The 23,540-nt window shown below is 44.6% G+C and overlaps 1 protein-coding gene across 1 annotated transcript in view; it reads left to right on the forward strand.

Moving 5' to 3' along the window:
- Positions 1 to 2,620: 2,620 nt before the first annotated feature.
- LAPTM4A (lysosomal protein transmembrane 4 alpha) overlaps positions 2,621 to 23,540 on the forward strand; it is a 33,050-nt gene continuing 12,130 nt past the window's right edge. The window contains exon 1 of the mRNA XM_085610628.1: positions 2,621 to 2,845. Within this exon, the coding sequence (XP_085466754.1) occupies positions 2,747 to 2,845 (99 nt within the window). The 5' untranslated portion in view covers positions 2,621 to 2,746. The remainder of the gene's footprint in view (positions 2,846 to 23,540) is intronic.

Here is a 23,540-nt window from a genome sequence, read left to right on the forward strand (position 1 = left end):
GTTATGTTAGTGTGGTGATATAATCACCAAAGGGGGGATTGCTGGAGTGGGTAGTACAACATTTTGTATACCCCCATTCTACATGTTTATATTAATCCGAATAATCAATTAATTGTAATATTATTAATCTGTTTGAAGTGATTAACTCACCAACTATATTCACAAGAGAAATATACGTGGGAATTGCACTTTGCATGGCTATATTAATTGTGAATTAACTTGTGTACGCATATTAATAGTAGAAAATTAGAATATTATATGTTATATGTTGCTTTAAGTCATGTATTTGTGATTTGTGCTTTATTCAGTGAGTATAAACCGCTCTGAGTGTTGCTTCTGCTAGATAAATACACACACATATGGGTATTAGTAAGAGAATATCATTTTATTAGTCATTTCCATCTTTTAATTACGTTTTTGTGTTTCTTTTGCTTAAGTTGACCATTTCGGCCTATACAAGATGGCTGAATAGGATGGTAAACGTCACTGCCTTGACAACACGAGGTTCTGGGTGAAGTGCGCATGCGTCACCGCCAGCAACAGTGGCCTGGACCTGACCCCGGGTGAACATGTACCCTCCAAGGTCATTCCGGGAACTCAACCAAGACTAAGAGACACTGCCCAATGTAAAAGCCGGAACAAGCAAGTTCGATTACTTCAGCTACGACACCCTGAGAACCGCTCATCGCCAGTCGAAATTGACCAATCGGAACTCTCTAAATCCAATCTTGATACATATTTGTTAGTATTTTCATCATAAAAGTAGGTAGGGAATTAGGGTAGTAACGCTACGACTGGCTCACTCTTCTTTGACGAACTCGATTTCCTGACGTTATGCTGACGGAGAGGACGGTGACACTGCTGGACAGCTGTTATTCTGAATCTATGAGAGACTGAATTGCGGCCTAAACTTTGAATAAATTCTTCTTTGACTGATTGAATTAGAGGACGACTTTAGCAAGAATAGGTAAATATAATGCTCTGGAATGCTGATGATTACTAAATTTCCTTGCAAAATAATTTAGATAAAGAGAATTTGATTAATTAACAAATGTGTTGTGTCGGTTATTTGAATAAAAGAAATGTGGTAAGGAAGTAATGTATAGATAGACGAGCATTATTCATTAAAACCAAGTAAAACAACTAAATGATTCATCACCTTATGGGAGGGATATCTTGGGTTTAATGTCAGTGTATTTAGGGTAGGGCGAAGGTATTCCTCTCATGTCAGCGTTGTGAAACGTATTTTCCCTCAGAAAACAGGTCAACCGAGTGTAAGTATATTGGTGTTATGGGCCCCACCAATGAATGTATGTGAATGAATTGGATGTCGAGGTAGGTGGTCTGTGCCGAAGGAGGAATTTGACATTCTGCGCTGTATCAGTGTCACTATAGATTAAAGAGATTGGGAGTATAGCTGCACTCAACTGCATCTACTGACCTCCAACTGTAACCTCTGCATCATTCATTTTAAATGTTTGCACCAAATATACTATACTCCTGCAAAACTATACAAATACGGTCTTCGTGCAGATGATGATTGCCAAAGATGCGGCGCTGCTAACGCAGACTTTCTGCACATGGCATGGTCCTGCCCCCCGCTCCAAGCCTACTGGCAAGACGTTACTGACGCCCTTGCGACCATGTTGTCTGAACTCATCCTAAATGCCCCACTAATATGTTTTTTGCGAACTCACAGGTTGAGACCGACCAAGAGACGAAAGCTGTTAGCAGTGGCTCTGCTGCTGGCCAAGCGCAGAGTAGCAATGATATGGGGTGATAAGCGCTCACCACGCTTTAAAGACTGGGTCACGGACATGACATACTGTAAGGAGACGCTGGAGACATAAGCAGAATAGATACCACAGGCCTCCAGACCTAGGCACTTCTGGGAACCTTTTGTCCAATACCTCAGTTCCACACCAGAAGATGCTGTAGAGTCCCTAATGTGTCTCCTGTAACCTGTGCATGATAAATGTCAAATTTGTTTTAACGTTGAAGCGGTGGTGGGGTAAATGCGGTGCAATGGGACAAAGTATGTATTCTTCCTATACGTGATGGATGGGCCGTGATGTCTCTATACGGTTTTCATATCTCTCAGGAGGCTAATCTATGTGACTCTATGTACCCTTATTGTGTGGGTTTGTTTCCTCTGCTGACCAGGAAAAATAAAGTAAATAAAAATAAAAAAACGTACGTAGCACCTGGAGTGTCAAAAGCGGACAGGTGCCAATACTTAAAACATCAGATCGATTTAACACTTTGTTGTTTTTTGGCCCGTGCCCATTCATCTTTATGGCCCAACCATGCTCCTTTAGGGCCCTCCCAAAGAAAACATCCTAGAGCCAGGCCTGCTGTTCTGAAGCATACCCGCAATCAGCAGATGCTGTGTCTCTGCAGTGACGTATGTGGAAGTGCATGGTGCATCACACTATCGAAGGTCCATTCTAACAAATGACGTTCTAATGACATCCCGGTAGCGCTAGACTGGCGTTCTCGGTACGAAAATAGAAGACCTAATCACACGCTCAGAGCGTGTCCCGGAATTGGCCAAGAGGAAGTACCGCCCTCTTGCGTAGTCGCGAGTGCCCTTATACTAGCGTTTGATTGGCCAGAACGTATATCAGTTTTTTTCGGCAGCGTGCGTGTTGACGTGCGCGTTTAGAGGACAGCGACGGGTAAAGGCTGAGAGGAAGCAGTAGAGAGGGACGCTTTCTATTCCGTGTTGTTGGGCTAACGCTTCGCCATGACTCTGAAGCGGAGTCGTGATCGGCTCTACAGTACCCGCTGTTGCGGGTGCTGTCATGTGCGCACGGGCTCCATCATTCTTGGCACTTGGTACATGGTAAGTGTGACTGGGGCTCTGCGCATTCGGGCTACAGTTCCGGGTTATCTGTATAAGAATGTCCGAGAACGGTAATATTCATCCGCTGCTAAACCTGTCTCGGACTGAGCATTACGTCTTCCGGCAAATGTCTTGCCGCATCAAAGTGTCCAATTGTGCACACCTGCCTTTTAAACCCCAATCAAGATAAATCTCCCCCAAAATAAGAGGGCTCTGTAAGCATCCGGTGTCGATCTCTCCCACGGAGGTGATGGGACATCACTTTTCGCTATACTCCTCCTACGCTTCTAAGTTTATTTGTAAACCACCCGCCAGAGGTACACAGATAGGTGATCGCTATGGCCCCTCAAAGTTCCATAGAAGGAATCCCGCACTCAAAGTTGGAAATTATATTAAAATCGCGTTGCAAAATATGCGACCCCTCACAAACCCCTTATCATTATCGCTCCACCTTACTGTCCTATATTTAAAAATGTGTCGATGCAGATATCAACTATAATTAACACCAATCATCCTTTTAAGCTTTTCTGGCGGTTTGAATGAACAATAGCCCACTGGAATTATGTGATGCTGCGGCCGTTTTGCACAATTATATATTTGCCACATAATCAGTCATATGCCGCATAATCTGCAGACTTTAACAGAAAAAAATGTTTCTAGCTTATTTTTAAAAACGATTTAAATAGCGTGATCTAGACCCGAGGATATCAGAGTGCTTTAGATGAGCTCCAGATTCGTTACAGATGGACACATTCAGTTGTTAGGCACGAGGATTAAGTAATTTGCCTAGAATCACAAGATGTTGTTCAAAAGTTACTAAAATTGCAGCAACCTGCGTTCCCGCGTAGTGGAAGACCATTTGCCAAGCTGAACGGGTCCCCTTTCTGTTGCTTTTTACTAAGTTTGGGTGTTGAACTGGCAGTGATGAGGTGCAGCCAATGCCTAGAGAGTGTTACCAAGGTTTACAAGCACCGGAAAGCCAATAGGTCTTGCCTTTGGGATCTATTAGCTTTGCCAATGATTTTTACCGATTTGGCAATGCATCACCAATACTTCATCTATGTATACAGCAGCACACATCATCCACATATCATCTGAGGGTGCATAATCTATGATTATTTTAAAGAGTTCGATGCAATTTCATGAAGCTTCCATGCTGTTGCGCTGCAACTTGCCTGACCACCTTTTACCACATTCTGCAGTAGCAGAGGTTCCGTGTTTTGGTGATGCCCATATTTCTGTCCTTCGATGTAGGAGTGTAATGAGCATGTGCAACGCACAGCTTAATCTCACTTTCCTAAATCCTGCTGCCGAAACATTTTAAACTTCAACAATGGAAGGGAGGAGCGCAACAGCGTCAGCTCGCAACAATGTATTTTTTTAAAGACCGGTTGAAGAATGTTACTAGTTTTTCTTTTTTCAGATTTATATAGTGCAAACTCGACCCTAAGGTATTGGAGCACTGTACATGAGCACCAGTTATGTTACACAAGGACACATTCATTAGATTCAATGCCAAACTCTGAGAAGGCAGTCTTTTGAAGAACAATTTTATGCAGCTGATCCTTAAGGAGTACATTGTATGTGAATTTGTTAAAATGAACAAAGTCACCGGATATCTTTACGATATATGCTATTCCCCACATTAATGCTGTTACATCTTTGTCAGAATTAGTTATGGATTCCGGTGCTAAAGTGACCCCTGATGTAGTACAAAAATGGGGGAGAGCTGGGTTTTAGAAGGTAGCAAACTATTTGAGTGGAGAGAGGTGTCTACATCTGCCGGACATTCGTGAGCTTGTTCAAGGTGATTTCCTGCTCTGGGCAGGTTTGGGGCACCCAAAAGGTGGGAACAGAATTAGTAGTAGCTGCTGATTATAAGCGACCAGGGGAATGGAAAAGATTGCTTGTCTCCAAGAAGGGCAATGATCTTTGCCAAAAAGCAATTAAAAATGGGAAAAGTGTGAAGGGTTAGAATTAACGAAAAAGATGTGGTACGAAATTAATATACTAAACTTATGGTTTCTGAAAGGATCCGAATGTTCTTTAGTAAGTGGCTTTTCTATAGAGCTCCGCAATTTCTTGCTCAAGTTAACCCCAGGTGGTCGCTTTCGATGCAATTTGGGGGACTGTCGCAAATTGGTCACACGTAATTGGTCTGTGTGTCCCTATTCAAGACTTTTGTATATAAATATTTTGGTATTTGGAGAAGGTCTGGCAGACAAAGTTAGCTCCCAGTATTTGGTAGATTGTTTTTGGGGTATGATCCTGCTACTCCATTACCTCCCAAATTGGTAAAATTACTATATGTGGCAATGGCCCAATCCTTATTACTTCAAAGGTGGCGGACACAGTTGATCCCTAAAATAGGGTAATAGGTGGCTAAAATGAAGCAAGTCAGAAATAAGTCATCAGCCTTTTTGCTTTCTTTCTTTTGACACCCCTTAGATTACGCGTAATCTCACTGTCATGGTAGAAACAAGAAAGTCAATAGACTTTCATTCTCTGTTTTAGCTGTGGAACTGGCATGATGTCGGTCTTCTGTAGTGGAGACTGGCTTGTTTACAGGGCACAGCTCAGACTAGGAATTAGGCATGGATAGCATAGCAAAGTTTAGGAAGTCAGCAGTGCTCTGCGAACCCGATGCTACAACAGATTTGTAATTTTTGCTCTTAAAATACCACTGGTTTGTTTGCAGATCAGTGTAATGTTAGCTGATTTAGGTTTTCTATACAATGCATCCCTCTACCATTCCTATCTGTTCATCCACCCTTCTACTATATTTTCCACTGAAGCTTTCTTCTAATTCTCCTTTGGTCCTACATTCATTCAGTCATCCGCATACACATAGCCACACCCTATGCAGTGCATCACTTCCATTGAGTGGAGAGAGGCTGCGTATCAGTTTTTTCTAAGCGTGCGGGGCACCATGTGCAGCGGTTAGCGCTCTAGTGATTGGCCCTCTTGGGGCATAAAACGACCGCGTTCGCAGCCGCGCAGGAGAGAAGAAGGCACTCGATTTGCAGAAATCTTTTACTATCTGCTGTTACAATCGAGCGTTTTTTAATCTCTGTTTTTAATTGTTATGAATTGTACATTCTGGGAGGCTGTAAGGGGTTGTCTTCCACTTAGCCTTTCTGCAACTCTCCGGTCCACTGCAATCATGTCTGTTGATTGAGTGGAGAGAAGCTGCCTATTAGTTTTCTCTAAGCGTGCTGGGCGCCATGTGCAGCGGTTAGCGCTCTAGTGGTTGGCCCTCTTGCAGCATAAAATGACTGTTCACAGCCGTGCAGGAGAGAAGCAGGCACTCAATTTGCAGAAATCTTTTACTATCTGCTGTTATAATCGAGCGTTTTTAATTATTTATTTTTCTTTATATAAGAAGTTTTAAATAGCGCTAGCCTGACCCTAGGGTATCGGAGCGCTTTATAGTAGATACATTGCAGAGATTCACAAAACAAAAGAGCGACGCGTTGACGGTGAAGGACAGTCTTTAACTTCGGAGTCCTTCTTAGTCTTAGAGTGGCAGCGGTGCGAGTTGTCTGCTTCCCTACTCCGAATGATCCTATCGATTCCCTAGGAAGCGGTTGAGGAAAAGGATTTTGAGTTGGCTTTTGAATTTTACAAAAGAGAGAATGGTTCTGATGTGTGGGGGGATAGAGTTCCAGATTTTATGAGCACTTCTGGCGAAGGATCGATCCACAGTTTTTTGTTTTCAAGTTATTGGTGGGATGAGTAGGAGGGAGTTGGAGCTTCTGAGGTTCCTGACCAGATGTGATTTTGGTATTCCTGAGAGGACTGCATTTCCATAGTCCAGTCTTGACAGTACCAGGGTTTGGGTGGCCTGTTTGAGATCACTGGGCGGAATGAAAGGTTTCATCTTGTTCAGTAGTTTGAGATTAAGGAAAGCGCTCTTGGTCGAATTCTTGATGTGTCTGGTCATGTTCAGTTTCGGGCCTAGAGTGATGCCTAATGATTTGACAATCTGCAAGGGTGAGATTCCCATTGAGCGCATAGACGGCCTTCAGCCATTCGGTAATTTGGTTGTTTTCTTCCTTATTCGATTTGAGTGTCTCAATCTTGTCCGGGTTTAGTTTAAGGTGGTTGCAAGACAGCCAGTGTTGAACATCTCTCAGTACGTCATTGAGCCTTTGAATGTCTCTGACGGAGGTGGTTTCCAGATATAACTGAGTGTCGTCAGCATAGAGATGGAAACGTATGTTGGCTGTTTTGAGTAGTTTGGTGAGCGGTTCCATGTAGATGTTAAAGAGTTGCGGGGATAGCACTGAGCCTTGAGGGACTCCCTTGTTGACTGGATGGAGGTCAGAAGCAAAGTTTTAGATTTTTATTTTTTGAGTGCGGTTGTGCGGGAAGGAGGGAGAACCATTGTAGGACCATTTTGCCAAGACCGGCTCTTTCTTGGAGCGCCCTGAGGAGAGGATTGTGATGTACCATATCGAATGCTGCTGAGAGGTCGAGGAGAATGAGGAGGCAGCATTGGTCAGAGTCTAGTGATTTATGGATATCATCAATGATGTTGAGGATCGCGGTTTCTGTGCTACAGCCTTTTCTGAAGCCAGATTGATGGGAGCCCAGGAGGTTGATGTTGTCCAGGTTTTGGGTTAGTTGTTGGCGTACGCATCTTTCTAGGATTTTGGACAGAAGGGCGAGGTTAGAAACAGGTCTCAAGTTATTCAGCTCCGTAATGTCGAGGCCGGGTTTTTTCAGCAAGGGAGTGACTTGTACCACTTTAAGGCAGTCTGGAATGACTCGATTTTTCAAGGAGCTATTCATGCTCGTGCACCAAAGCGGTGCTAGGGAGCTCTTCAGGTTTTTGGTCAGTAGGGGTGGAATGGGGTCTAGGACATGAGCTGAGGGTTTGGAGGTGGCGATCAGCGTGATTATCTCAGATTCTTGAATGGGGCGGAAGCTTAGCCAGGAGTTGGTTAAGGGACAGGGAGAGATATTTAGCGTCCCGGACGTGATGCTCTAAGTGGGGCGCGTATTGATGACGTCAAGTGAGCGTTCGATTTTCGTAATCTTGTCATTGAAGAAGTTGGCAAATTTATCGCATAGTACTTTGGATGTCTGTATAGAGGAGGTTACGGGCTTAGAGGTTTGTTGCCTGATGATGCTATAGAGCTCTTTCGGTCAGTTATTTTGCGCTGTCCAGCGCAGAGCAGAAGAAAGAGAATTTCCTGTTTTTAATGTGATTGTTGTACTTCCTGCAAGCTGTTTTGAGTTGTTCGTGGAGGATAGAGGTAGGATTATTCCTCCAACTTCTTTCTTTGGCTCTTAGTTTTCTCCTTTCAGTATTGAGGTCTGAGTTGAACCATGACCTGAACGGAATGGCTCTGCTTTTTTTCAGCTTTAGTGGCGCTAGCTGGCCAAGCATAGCCACTAGCTTTGCGTTGTAATGCTCGGTGAGTTCGGTTATGGAGAGGTGGTCGTTGGAGCTGGGAAGAAGCAAGCTTATCCTTTCTTCAAGGACTACCATGGGAACCTGAGAGAGGTTTCTGGCCCATTTAGGGGGGATTTGCATAGGTGTTTGAGATAGTTTGTTGGTTGATATGAAATAGGATCATGTGGTGGTCTGACCAGTCCATCGGGAGTATGTGGCTGATTGTAATTTCGTCTCGTTGAGCGATGATGGCATCCAGGATCGCTTCTTTGTAGTGAGTCTCCTCCATGCAATGTTGGGTTAAATTGTTGTCACAGAGGAGATTGGATAGCGTTTGGATTAGCAGGTTGTTAGTTTCATTCCACCGTAGGTTAAGGTCGCCAAGAATTAGGTTGTTGGCATCTCCGACTGCTCAGTGAGCGATCAGGTCAGATAAATGTTCCCCAAATGCGGAGGTGTTGCCTGGTGGATGATAAAGAAGGTAGCAGAGCAAAGTTCCATTATCTTTGGTCTTCATGTTGGCTGTAAGGCATTCAAAAGTGTTGTATTTGCATGATTCTATTTCTGTGATGGCAATGTTGTCTTTATGAATGATAGCTACCCCTCCCCCACGTTGGTCTTTCCTGTCTTTGTTAATAATGGAAAAGTCTGGGGGCACAAGCATGTCTAGGCATGGTGAGGAGAGCTTGTTGAGCCAGGTCTCCGTGATGAACGCTGTGTCAATGTTTTGCGAGAGTCTGGCTTCTGCTAATTCAGTTGCATGCATAGACGCCGACCTGCAGTTGATGAGCAAGCAGTTGGTGGAAAGCTCTTTGGTGCTTGGGGTCTTTATTTCCTTGGTCACCCTAGGTAGGGAGGTGAGGAAGGGCGGGCTAGGGGTTTTGTGCAAGGAAGGTCTTTTCGGAAGCCAGTGATCACTTGGTTCTTGTGGAATCAATGGGAGGTGCGTCATATGAAGAGGCTAGATCGGCCACTTCTTTGTCAGACATTGCTGCTACGGACCTAGTGGGTCTTGAGGTCAGAGGCTCGATATCGGAATTTGAACATCTCTGGGCCCTAGTGGGGAGGACTGTGTTTCTTTGGGAATTTAGAGGCCGGGCTTCCACATCCGTTCTTGAGTCTGTGGCCGGGTCACGGGGGATGCTATGGGCCGGTAGGGCACTTATGGTGATTGGTGTTGGAGGGGGATGGGATCCAGGGCGGGGAATGTTGGGGCCTGCGGAACTTATCTAGGTTGGAGGATTTCGGTCAAGCCCCAGGCAATCAAATCTATCTGGCTTTCTAGTGAAGCGAGATGCTGCGCCATGGAGTCATGAGTAAGGGTGGAGGCATCTTGGATGGAGTCGCCCTGTGTGGTACAGGTAGAATTTATGAAATGTTGTCTATTGCTCCGTGTGCGGGACCTGTGGTCACCTTTTGGGATCTTGGGGGAGTGCGGGGGGGTTGGGTCATGAAATGAATTTGGATTTCTGAAATCTGGGTGTGAGCTAGTGTGATTAAATGTCGGCAGAGCGTGGTCGTGGGGTTGAGGTGGATGGTTCCAATTTGAATTGGATTTAAACTTTCCTTATAGAGTTGGAGGGCATGCTTTGTGGAGGTGCTGTAGTGAGAGGTGACTCGTGGGAGGCGGGGGCGAGGAGCGGGATGGAGATCATTTTTCCTGTTGGGGCCAGTTGGCTGTAGGTGGGAGGTGGGTTGGGGCGGGACGAGGCAGGTGGGGGAGAGCAGAACGGAGTGTGGGAAGAGGAAGTCGAAAGCCTCAAGGTTCTTGTTGTTTGCCTGAAGGACAGTGCCGTTTGTGTAGATGGTTACGGACGTGATCCCTCTCGTTGACGAACGATTAGGGAGCGAGGATGTTAGTTTACAGCTATGTGGGGTAGTTGAGGTTTTGGAGATGGAGTTGTGATCTGAGCGTGGTGATCCAGTTTTCTGGTCTCTGTGTGAAAGACTAAGTCCATCTTTAATCAGACCTTTGGAGGAGCAGTGGTATATGTCCGTAAATAGGGTTTCTCTGTGCTGTCTGATCAGTTTCTGCTTGAAATTTCGTCTCGCTTTAGGAGAAAGGTTGGGGGGTAGTTGATAGTGTATGCGTTCGCGCTCTGAGGTTTCAGGTGGGTTGGTAGTTTACGATTGGGTGGAGTTGGCGTGTCTAGAGCCATTTCAACAGGGAGGGGTACTGTGCAACTGGAGGGAAGTTGGTGAGATGGGACAGGTCAGCAGTGCGTGAGTTGAAGATTGGCGCCAAAAGAAGTATCGGTGTCAGTGAGCAGGTGGTTAGGTTAATGTGACTAAGTTGTGGTCTTTTTATTATTTTCTTTAGGGGACCTGGTCTTTGTCATTAAGAAATCAGGTCACCCTGGAACTCTCATTATGTGAATGTTTTCTCATTGAGGGTCACCTTAGAGCGGGAGAGTCGAGGTGTAGCTCAGTCTCTTATTAGGGAGGTGAGCACTGTGCTAATGAGGTAGGCCATCTTGGAACGGGTGGGGTGAATTGCTAGCTAGAGCTTGAGAAGCAGCATAGCAACGTGCTACTTCGAAACTTATGGAAGAAAAAATCCTTTTGCTTGGTGTCCCTTACATCGGATGGTTGTTTTGGAGATCATGTCTTGATTTAGGGTTGGCCATCTTAAGTCCAGGCAAGGTCTAATGGGAGAATGTGGCTCCGTGTAGGGCTGCATGCTATTTTCAATATCTTAATTCGTTGGGGGTAGTAGGCCCTATGTATCCCCTTATAAGTAGACCCTTGTCGCTGTTAGTTAGTGTTGGACCTGGCCCTTTTTGCAGGGTCATCCCTAAATTTTTTTGCCTTCCTCCTGTATTTTTTCTGACCTGGTGTTGGCTGTTTTATGACTCTGGGCACCTTACCAATGCTGACCAGTGCTAAGGTGCATATGCTCTCCCTATGGTAAAGTGTATTATGTGAATTGACTTCCATGTTTGGCTTATTTGGTTTACTATCAGTCCCTAGTAGAGTGCACCAGGGGTGCCAAGGGCTTGTATATCCAAATGCTGCTAGTGGGCTTGCAGCACTGGTTGTGCCACCCACAGAAGCAGCCTGGTAAAATGTGTCTAAGGTCTGCCACTGCAGAACCTGCGTGCAGTCAGGTACTGTCGCGCTGGCTGCGCACGTGCACCCACTTGCCAGTCCCTAAACCTTCCCTTAACTGCATGTTAGCCACCCCTCTGGTAGGCCCAAGGGCAGGGTGCATTGTAGGCATAAGGTAGGACATGCCCTGATGTGTGTGGCATGTCTTACTAGTGAATTACAGCCCTTTTCGTTTTTCACTAGTGAAGGCTACCTGCTCTCCATAGGCAAGAATAGGCTGCTGGGATTGCTACACGCTTTGATCCCAGTGGACTCATAGAGCATGGTAGAAAGTCATGTTTAGTATGCCTGAACTCAGAATAATATACTTCTTTTAGTAAAGTTTATTTTAATATCCTGTGTTTGTAAATACTACTTTTTAGAAAGTTAGTATTTACTGATCTGGCCATCCAGACCGCCTCTGCACTGTGTGTGTGTTCTGCCTAGTAACAAGAGGAGCAGGGCTGGGGAATCCAGGAGACAGGTTGGCTGCCAGGTGGTGGGTAGAAAGATTACACCAGGATGGGTGGGAGGAGTACACCTTGACTCTTGAATAGACCTGTGCTCTGCCACCACAAAGCCGCCCCCGCCCCCTGTGGAGCGGCTGATGTTGCTGCCCTGCTGCTGAAAAGAAAGAGCAGAGTCACCACAACAAAGTGCTCCAAAACTGGACTGAGCCAGGCCCAGGCCCCCTGGCGACAAAGAACAAAGGATTTGCGCTTTAAAAGAAGGAGCCCTGCTCCTAAGAAATCAGATCCTGCTCGTGACAAAGAAGAACGCTCTGCCTGAGGAGGAGGAACCTGAAGCTGAAGGAGGAAACGCTGTTCCTAAAGTCTGGAGGACTTGCCTGCAGTGGTTGCCTCGCTGCCAAAGGAGAGAAGAAACCTGCATAAGACTTGCTTTATTTGTTTGACCCCAAAAACTTGTGCTCACAGCCATCTCCAAGGGCTTGATTGAGCTTGCCCCCTGATCTGAACCCCAGGACCAGTGGGTTCACCGTGCCTCCGCTTGTCTGTGAATCGAGCCGTGTGCTTTCTCCCGCCGGAGTGCTCTGTGCACCTGTCCCCCCTCCAAGGGCCGTGATACCCAGAAGCCTGGCCGCCTCCATTCGCCGAGAGCCCCGCTCTACCTGAGTCGCTCTTGACCCCTCGGGTCTGGCCGCCCCGCTTCCCTGTCACCCGCCTGCTGCTGGAGTGGGCTTGGTGCCCTCTCGCCCTCCTGCCGGATTTCTGCTCGGACCGCGAGTTCAAAGCCCCGGACGGCCCCCGTACGTCGTAACGTATCCGGCCGCCCCGCTTCGCCTCCCCGCAAGATTCAGACCGCGTCGCCCCCAGAGGTGACCTCCCGCACCGTCCGTGTTGGAGGCCCTGGGCCGCGTCTGTCCGAAAGCTGGCTGCTGATTCCAGATCCGGAGTCCCTCAAGGTGCCGAAGCTGCACCCCCCCACCCCCCACCGAAGACACGTCCAACCCGCCGCACGAACCAAGGTACAGTGAACACTCCATAGGACTCGGGGTCCGCAACGTTCTGATTTCACCGTATCACTGTACCCTGGGCGCACGGCGTTTCACCGTGGCTGCACAGATCCAAGAGAGCGCTATAGAGCGCCCGTAACAAAGAACTTACCAACAAAAGAGAACTGTGCCGAATTGTCATCTTGTGGCTCCCCTTTCACGAACGTTATTTATGGTCTTGTACTAAGTCTGCATAACAAAGAACTTTTTACATAAAGTATACGTATTTTTGATACAACTTACGCCTGGCGTCCATTCGTGGGGGATCTGGTGATTTACTGTGTGTGCTCATAAATGCTTAACTGACGTAACGCCCTGAGGTTTAGCCCTGACTGCTCGCACCACACTACCTATAGGGTGAGCAGGGGTTGTTCTGAGGGAGTAATTCTCTTGCCCTGACTAGAAGAAGGGACCACTGTTTGTTACAAGTACCTACCTGTGCCAACCAGGGGTTCCCCATTCTAACAGTTGGGTTAGTAGATCTTATTTAATTGACTAGATGCTGGTCAATGGGAGCCGGGCATCTGCCATCTTGAGGCCAGGCAGACTCGTCTGAAGAGGAGGGGGACCCTTGAGGGACTTGCACGCTGGTTGTGTAGGGTCTATTTCGTTTGTGCGCAGAGGGGATCCTATACCATAGTGTCCCATGCAGCGTTTTGTGATTAGACGACCAGGTTTTAGAAACAAGGTGGATCACCAAAAGTTAGGGATCGGCCATCTTGCGGTCAGGCAAATTAGAATGGTGGAGCTGGGCTTCTTGCTTGACTTGTGTGCAGTTGTTTCGACTTCCCGGGTCACCTCTGGTCAGTTGGGGGGGGGAGTGTGAGGCCTCGGTTGATGTTGCTGGGGGCCCTGGAGCTCAGCGAGCCCTAGTACTCAAAGTTGAGTGAGAGCCTTAGAGGCGCATTGGCGGCCATTTTAAGGCCAGTCACCCTACCTTTTTGATGCTGCTCCATGGCACAGCGGTGCGGAAATCACTCAGTATTTGGTCCCAACGTCCTTGCCTCGGAATGGAAACTCGTCTGGACTGGGTGTTCTTATGTGATTTCTGCGCCTGGACTCTGCCAGACGATGCTGCCCGTTCTACAGGTATTCCCGCCGTCCAAGCTAGGTTACTCTAGAGAGATGTTGTTGAAGCTTGGATACTTGTCCGCCTGAGCGGGGGGTACAGACAATCCACTGGCAGAGAACGCCCTCTTTCAGGGGAAATGCCCATATTGTGGTTGGTCTATGGTTGAACAGCAAACTTCCTGCAGTATTCACCTTCTATTCAGTAACAATCGATTACGTAAGGAACAGTCTGTTGGGACAGAGAATCAGACCAAGGGAGGGCAAGCAGTTCCCTTCCAGGGGCTGTATCTTCACGCAAGATCCATGCCGAAGCAGGTAGCAAAAATCTGGGACTTGTTAGATGACGCAAAACCAGATATGTGTCTCTTTACTGAGACCTGGTTGCACAATCGAGGGTGTGGAATTTAATAAAATATCTACTTGTCCATGGGGCAGGTTGCTTCATAAATCTACTTGCCCTGTAATAAAATCCACTTCTCCCTTTTGTGCCATGTAATGCGGCGACAAATTACGGCAGCTATCTCATTATATAAGAGTTCTGATATAGCCTCTCTAATTATGCCAGGGCTCGTACCATAGCAGGGTTGAATACTAGCAATTCCCTTATGTTGGTACGATTCTGCAGGTCTACATACTGGGGCTGAAGGTAGTGGTAAGCAATAGTTCAAGGGTTGGAATGCCCTTTTGAGTCTGTGCAAACCTACTAACTTGCGTGTTTTAAGGGTTTGCACCAACTCTTTTCTAATCTTTTCCCGTACTGAAAAAGGTTGGAAATTTACTCCTGACAGGGGCAGACGTAAAACTTCTTCCAGGGTTGGGCAAAAAAGTGGTTGGAGGAAAAGTGAACTTAAAACTTTCAGATTTTTACACAAGCAAATCTACACATGCACATTTGCTCATGCTAAAATGCAGTTCACACATATTTTCTAGGAGTACTATTTCTTGGCCTACTTCTGTAAATTCTTGCGAATTCACGGAAACTGTATATATGCACTTAATGCAAGGATATATACCATGGATGCACTTTTGAGACTTTCTTTAATAATTGGGCCTCTAATTAGGCCTGGCGTTAACCATGACCTTTTGTGCTTAATAAAATTCTGTCTCTTTCTCGGTCCTCTAATTAGGCCTGGCGTTAACCATGACCTTTTGTGCTTAATAAAATTCTGCCTCTCTTTCTCGGTCCTCTAATTAGGCCTGGCGTTAACCATGACCTTTTGTGCTTAATAAAATTCTGTCTCTCTTTCTCGGTCCTCTAATTAGGCCTGGCGTTAACCATGACCTTTTGTGCTTAATAAAATTCTGTCTCTCTTTCTCGGTCTATCAGCTAGCTTCACTGTAAGTGACAGTATTCTGCTCTTTTACAAGGAGCATATTGGCACACAAAGTAATTTGATTCAGTGCTCTGAACTGCTGTGGCAATGTGTGCTTTTTGAGACCAAAAACAATTTTTGCTTTTGCCAATGCTTGTTAGAAAGGTGAGGACCCAGCAGCTTCCACACCGATGAGATTTTACAAAAACTATGCCTAAACAAGTCACGCATTGACAAAACCAAAATGCTGACTACCAATTTCAGACCTACTGGCTTTGCCAATGCTTGTTCATTTTTGTTTCCCATAATCTCATTTAAACTGGTTATACTGCTTTTCCATTATGAATATTGGGAAATACAAGCATACATCAACATGTTACTAAATGATGCTGCAAAGATATGGTACCTAAAATCTTACAGTAGTTTAGCAAAATGTTTTTTTTTTCCTACTTGCATTTTTTTGTGAACGTTTTATTTTGAAAGCAAAGAATCATCACTCTTGCTTTCAAGTTTCGGCAAATATTTGCATATAATCAGAGAGCATTCTTGGAGCATTATACATAGCCTCATATTACTAAACTTTGAAAACGTGTTTATACTGGAACCATGGTCAGTAGTGCAGGCCGAGCTTACAACCTTTACTTTTAGTGCTCACCCTAATAATAAAGGCTTTGTATTAATGAACCATAAATACAAGCTTGAACACCATTTAACACATGGACACAAATATTACCTTAAGTGCAGACATTGCCCTTGCCTGATCCATAATGTGGTACTGTAAACTGGCAGCCAAAGGGTTTGTGCTGTAGGGGGTTGGGCCTACTTGTCCCAAGGACAAAATACACATGAAAACTTGTTGCCCTTGACCCCAAACAATATGTCTCGGGCGTCTGGCTATAGGAATTCCACATCCCCTGGCAATGATGCCACACCGGCATTGGCGATGGCATTTCCCACAGAATACTCTGTTGTTCGTCTGGATGGAGCAGGAAAGAGGGGCGGAGGTCTAGCTATTGCCACGCTTCCTCCTTAACATATTAAGACCTTGGATACTGTTTCCTCCCCCAATTTAGAGCTGCTGGTTTTTAGGGTGGAGCGAGCCCAAGCGATTGAATGGGCAGGAGCCTTAGTTTATCATCCACCAGGAGGAAATAAGAAAGAGTTCTGCGCATCGTTATTAGAAAGGTTGGCCCCATATACACTTCAAACGGACAAGTTCTGGTAGGGGACTTAAACCATCATTTGGAGGCTCTTTCCAATGCAGACTTGTTGTATCTTGACTCTAATGTTATTCTTGCACTGCCAATTTTATTTAATGGACTCAAACTTTGCTCCATGTATATTAAGAATCTAGCCCACATAAAGGGTACACATGACCCTGCCGTGTCTTAGTTCACTAAAAGCATTGTCCTGTTTCTCAGTTCATTCATGTTTAAAAACCATCACTCTCAAATATATTACTAAAGCTTGATGTGATAACACACTGCCAATTACAGGCAACATATTTTTCATTTAAAGTGCCACACACTGTCCAACTAACCTGCAGTTCTTCTGATAAACCTACATAGTGTATAAACAATATATGGGAATTGGATTGCAGCATAAATATTTATCATTTGCACATCACCAAGTAAAGTGTTATGATTAGTATTGATCCTATAAAGATCTTTGTTTCTATCACACAGAATTACAAAAAAACGTGCTTTAGCAACTGATTAACTATGTTGAAATGTGTACAGTTCATTTAAAAGCTATTTAAATGTTAGAAAAAAAACTGCCATCAAGCAGCCTTTCATTTCACACTTGTATAGCACTGTTTTCAGACAGTTCGCTTTGAAAAATCCACTAACTTTGCAGTGTGAGAAAGAGAAGTAAACACCAACCTCCAGGATAACATAAGCAGCAAATTGTAAGAGGACATACGCTGACATTTGATCTGTTTTTAAACGCAAGGTAAATGTGACAATTTAAACAAGATTTTAAGGCATCTTAATACTCATTTGTTCTCTGGGTAAACAGAACACATGTTTTTTGTCACATCACCTGAATGGGCCAATAGACCATTAAAGTAGCTCAGCCTGATAAAATCTGACTCGCCATATCGAGCAGGGGAGTAGATTTCTCAAGGCCTGCTATGTGGGGGCCATTGAGTCTTTCGAAATGATATTTTTAAGAACGTGATATTTGTGAGTGCATCCCTAACTTGTATGAGAACTTAAACACAAAAACTGAGGCTCTTAGAGCACACCATTTATCCTTATCTAGTACTGATTCGGTTTGTCAAACCTTTGGGTGTATATAACCCTAAACTCAGAGCGGAGAAGATCAGTATTGACCAGAAACAGAAATATTTAATTGTATGTTATTGTATATAGTATATTTATTGTAATATGTTTGATATTCCAGCCTTGAAAAAGTCTAAGCAAAGCTAGTAGGTGTTTGGGGCTGACTTAGCACCCGCTTACAGAAATGTAGTAGAATACTTTTTATAAATTGTTTTCACGCTTAATCAGTGTTAGATTACTTTGTGCTTAGTGGATGTGCGGATATTTCCCTGCAAGGGAACACTACTACCTGTGTATTTATGTCAATTGTATGAGAACTTAGTTTATCACCTCATAGTTGAATTATCTTGGACGATCCAGTTATGACAAACGTGTCATTTAAATGGAACATGTCACGTTATGTACAAGTTTGTACATCAAGGGTACTGGTGGAAGTATTAACTAGCATCAAATGTATTGCCACTTGATATGATATACTATGTAGTAACTAGTTACAAATGAAATGTATACAGACAGTGAACTTTTTCCCCTTGACAGAAGCTTTGTTTAATAAGTAGTTCATTCCAGTCAATTGCTTATCACTGCAATGTCTGCTAGCTCAGTGAGCCCTGTTTGTGATGTGGAATAAGAAATGTCACTCCTAGGAGATGCTGGTCGGATGACGAGTGAGATCTGTGTCTTCTGCGATGGTCCGTGTGCATCCAGCAGTCATGGGTTCATTCCCTGGCAGAGACTACTCAGACTTATTCTTTCAAGGTCAGTCAGTTGTGTATATTTGCCATAGGAAGCAGTGTACTATGTTACAATGTGAAGCATTCTGCCTGACCTGTAAAACTTGCATGATGCTTCACATACCACATTTGTCCATCTTCCTCACCAGGTGCGAGTGTTAAACTCATTTAGTGAAGCTTAACTGTGCCTAACAAGTATGAAGTTCTAATTTAAGGCTTGAGGTATAAGATGGCGGTTTAAGAGCTTGATTCTTAAGCCCTACAGAGAGAGGAATTGGAAGGTTTGATGTAGCAGTGCGCTTCAGATTCCTTCCAACACCCTCTCTAGGCGTTATTAATTTCTTGGGAAAATATGAGCATTTTGTCCTCCCACAGTACATGGTGAGAAAAAAATCACTATGTTGCACTTGGTATGGCCATCATTGGAGAAGAAAATCTTTTCAAGTGACGTTCTGGAAAGCGTTGATTTTATTTATGTAATTATTTATTTGTATCCTTCGGTGTAATGCAGGTGCTGTCTACTAGTTTGAAATGTAATAGTTACACAGATGTTGAGGTACAATTAAGAGTGTACAGCACCCTGTTCTCTCTTGCCGATTGTTCTGGTCTAGTCCAACTACTGCCGTGGAACAGGTAAACCTCCTTGCACAACCTTTATGAGCGAGGGACGCTTGATGTCTGTGGAATGATAACTTGCTTTAAACAGTTCTGTTGTCATGACGTGACTCAACAAATCATTAGCTGTGTGGGACATTGGGGGGGGGGGGGAGGGGGAGGAGGTGACTAGCCTGTTTTACTTTGCCTCTGCTTTCAAAGGTTCTTTGGCACTGGTGTGCTCAATAGGTGTTGGTTTCTCTCCAAACATTACCATTCTGCTGTTATGTACTTTTGCTGCTGCGCCAAAGAGAAGCACGGTCTCCTCAAATGTTAATTCCTCTGTTTTTCACATTCTAATCATGTGGTTTCAACCCATTGTCTTTCAGTTGTTGCACTGGTAGTCTCTCCTTGTATTTGAACATGGAAGTCTTGGATTCTCTCTTGCCTTGGGTCTTTCACATGTCAAGCTTGGAATTTGTCCTGGGTCCAGCTGACCTTTCCTTCAGTCTCTCTGAGCTAGGAAGGTTGTTTTCCCTTCACAAGGAATGCATCTGTTGCGGGATTTGTCTAGACCGCTGGTTATGAAATGTGTATTCTCTGTGGAGTAAAAAAAAAAAAGTGATTGATGGAATTCTTGAATTAATCTTAGCTACTGACAATCGCTCAAGGCCACATCCCAATCCATCATTTGTCATTTTTCACCCTCCATGCCACTTCAGTTTTGACCCAGCCATATGCAAATCAGCCTTGACCCTGCTCCATTGGGACAGTCCACCCAAACATACAGGCCCTAGGACAGGTGGGATGGATATTGCCCAGATGTGGTTCCTTCGCACAGTACCTCTCTGGAACTAAGCTATGCCTGGCAGATGGGTCCGTAACTAGGGCTAAACCAGACCTGAGTTGCTTGTGTTCCAGTTCTGGGAGGACCTGGCTTGGCAGTTCGGCTGGACTATTCCGATAGGAGCAGGATCGAGACTGATTTGCATGTAGGTGGGTCCAAACTGAGGTGGCATGGTGTGCAAAATAATGATGGACTGCGATGTGGATCTGAGTGACTGAGATTAATTCAAGCACTCTGTCAATCACTTTTTGGATACTCTAGTCCCTTGGTGAAGTTGGCTTTGTTCAGCACAATTGCTCTTAATCCTGTTGCTTCTGTTGGTGCAGTAGCTTTTTTTTGCCTTGGTATCCCAGAAATGAGGTCTCTTGGGTTTTTGGGTTTTCACCTAGTCAGAAGTTTATTTCATAATTTCTTCCACTAGGCCTGCCTTACTCTTAGCCCCTTTCAGTTTGTTTGAGGAAAACATTTAATTCTCTTAGTCTCCCTTGGATTTATACTATTTTTCTTTCTTGGCCTCTATAGCTTCAGCTCCATAGCTTCTGGATCATCTATGTTAGACTCGTCAATGGTTTTGTCCTTGAGGAAAGGAGCAGATAAGTTGATTCGGCCAGGCCTTTGTGTCTCCTTTCTGCCAACATTGTAGTAGTTGTCTGTACATTGTCTCGATTGAATTGGGACTCCTGGATGCTATAGTCTTCCTATCCAGTTCTGTTGAGTTTCCTGCTTCATACATTGCTTTGAGAATTCTTCCAAGAGTGCTTCCTGAGTAACCTCATAAGATAGACTGCATACAGTTGAGAGACATGTGTGCATATCTCCATATTGGTGTAATCTCTGTTCTGCTCTGGATGGTAGTGTTGCTTAGGGGTATTATCCGAAAATAGGGACTGCGAAATAAACATAGAAAAGGTGGTAATGATCCGTTAAATTATGTGGCAGGTAAATGTATTAACCAGAGTCAAATGAGGGAAAGGAACAAATGAGTGAGAATTTAAGAGAAATACACATGTATATGGTAAGGTTGACACCACTCTCCATAGGTAATCTTGGTAATTTTGAGCTTTGTACTCTTAATAAATATGCCCACTTTTACCACTGAACAGATGTAGAGGCACAGAATTTAAAGGGTACAGCAGTGTTTTTGGTACCACCACAACCTTCTTTGTTTCAAAACAGTTTGCTTACTGATTGCATTTCAAAGTTTTAAACTTTTGCTATACTGGGAAAAGGCAGTGAACATTGAAATGGAAATGCACAGTCCTGTTACACTCCACTGAGCATTTGCAACACTTTGTACATGCTCACAAGTGTATTCCTCCTATGTTCGCAAACATTGGAAGGAAAATAGTCGAAGACAGGACAACAGGAGGGGTACTTTGCTTTTCGGTAGGGACGATTATAGGCACATTCAACATTGTGTGCCAACACACTCAGAACAACCAAAATTCACCTCTATACTGAAAATTTAGTGCCAACATTGAACCTTCTGTGCATACACAGCCACTATTAACTCATACATTTCAGTGACTTGTTTACTTTTTATGCAGTAATCCCTGTTAAAATATTGGTTAAAGTGACCTCACAAGACCCTCTGTGCTAAAACAAAAGGGTTTCAGGAGCACCACAGCAATAGACTGCAGCTCCGCCCAGGTGTTGGTTCATCAGAGTACAGTTTTTGATTTGTCAAAAGCTATGTGCTTACACTGAATGTGCCTACCCTCCAGCTGTAATCATTTGTTTATCCAACTGCTTGAGACAGGCTCTTTATGAAGCGAAGCAATTGTGTTTAACCTTTTGTTCACACACAGTCTAGTTACCAATGAGTGTATGCTCTATACAGCAGGGCTTTGCTAGTTGTGGTGGCAAGCTAACCGTTAGATCTGTTTATTATGAAAGGTTCCAATAAAGTCAGTGGGCCTGACTTTCTCATTGTGAAAAGGATATGATAAAGTCAATAGGCATAAGGGTGAATGTATTCATTAAAATTAGTGGAGTAATTTTATTAGCATTAGTAGGCAGTCACGCTGAAGGTTTGCACGTTGAGTTCCCTGGCTTCAAATGACTCAGGTCAAAGTCTACTTGTTTTTTGCTCAGTCCATTTTAAAAACTCTTGTTGCTATTTGCAGACTATTGGTTTTAAATCTTATTGCGGTCTAACTGAAAGCTTTGCTCTCACCTCAAACGCCTACCGCTTGCCCTCAACACTTTCATGTTAGTCCCGGCCTTGATCTGCCGCGGCTGTGGTGCCGATTGTGCAGAGTGCGGGACCTAATTTTGGCACTCACTTCCGCCTACACTTCCGCTCACAGAAGTTGGTGGTCTAGTCTTTAGTGGCACTTGCCCTATTTGAGTTGCATGCTGCAGTGGACGTGCCGCCAGTGCACCAAAGGCAAGTCCGTCTGTGCCCGTTCGCGCACGGACCACGCACAGCGCCAGCCACTATGCCAGTTTTAACCCAGATGACTAATAGTTTTTTAATGCAGTATTCCAGGCACTCCCTTTGATCCTCACTTGATCTCAGGAAAAAAACACTGTCCCCATTGCACCACTGTGGTTCACTGTTTTCCCCTATCTCCAGCGAGACGCTGGTACTTCAAGCAAAGAAACCCAGATCTAAGACATAACATAACTCGCTGCATACTCCTCAATATAATATCTCTCATTAAAAATGCCTTACCATTTCTCGACCTCTTGGAGGAGCATGCAATCGATATAGCCTTCGTCACAGAAACCTGGGCTGACTCCTCCTTAGATCCGACCTCCTAGGGGCTCTTCCTGAGGGCTTTAAAATTTACAGGAAAGACAGAGAGTTGGGAAAAGGGGAGGAGGCATAGTGGTTACAGCAAGAAATGGTTTTACTATTCAGTTTAAACCAATTTCAGATTATACAGAGGGTGAAGTAGCTACCTTTTTTAAATCCGGCTTGATAGCCTGAACACCTTCAATGGCACTTATTTATCGCCCACCTACAGCTAAATCCAACTTTTTAAATTCTATTGGTCAGCTCCTGGAACTTAAGGCAAAACAAACTAACTTCACTATCTTGGGTGAATTCAACTTTCACCTCAAATACTGCTGACATAGACACTGAAGCCCTTTTAGACTATATGGCCAATATAGGACTCAATCAGCTGGTCAAGGAGGAGGCTAGACACTCGGCCGGGCATTGTCTGGACGGGATCTTCTCTGACCATCCTAATCAATGGAATAGAGTTCTGCCACTTATTTGGTCTGACCACAAGGCAATAATGTTTGAAGTCACCTTGCCACCTAAAAGGCCCTCTAATGTAGCTAAGAAAGCTCTTAGCTTTCGACCTTGGCACAAGGTTGAGGGAGATGAGCTAAGCAAGACACTTGTATGGTCTCGTCAGTCCACCCTTGTGAATTTGGACGGGGCAGTGAGGAGTTATCACTCCTGGATTGTCCTCACTGGGCAGCAGTTGGCTCCCCTGACCGTGTGGCATTCAGTCAGGCAGTCTCCTTCTGAACCATGTTTCAATGAGTCATTGAAGGCGCAAAAACAAATTTGTAGAAGATCTGAAAGGAAATGGAGGCCTACAAATGAGGTCCAAACTAAATCAGACCACAGACTGGCTATTCAAACCTATAAAAAGCTCCTTCTGAAGGTAAAATCCGACTTCTTCAAAGAAAAAATTGAAGCAGCCAGTGGCTGCGTGAAAAGGTTATTTACCACGGTTAATAAACTCTCTAAGCTGCCAGCAATACAAGACCAGGAAAATAGCCAGCAATTTAGCACCAAATTAGCAGATGGCTTTCAACTAAAGGTCAAACAATTCTTCGATGCTTTTGTACCCCATTCAATTCTATCTGCACCCCCTGATCAGAACCAGAG

This window comes from Triturus cristatus, chromosome 6 (assembly GCF_964204655.1).
Source record: "Triturus cristatus chromosome 6, aTriCri1.1, whole genome shotgun sequence".
NCBI classification, from domain to species: Eukaryota; Metazoa; Chordata; class Amphibia; order Caudata; family Salamandridae; genus Triturus; species Triturus cristatus.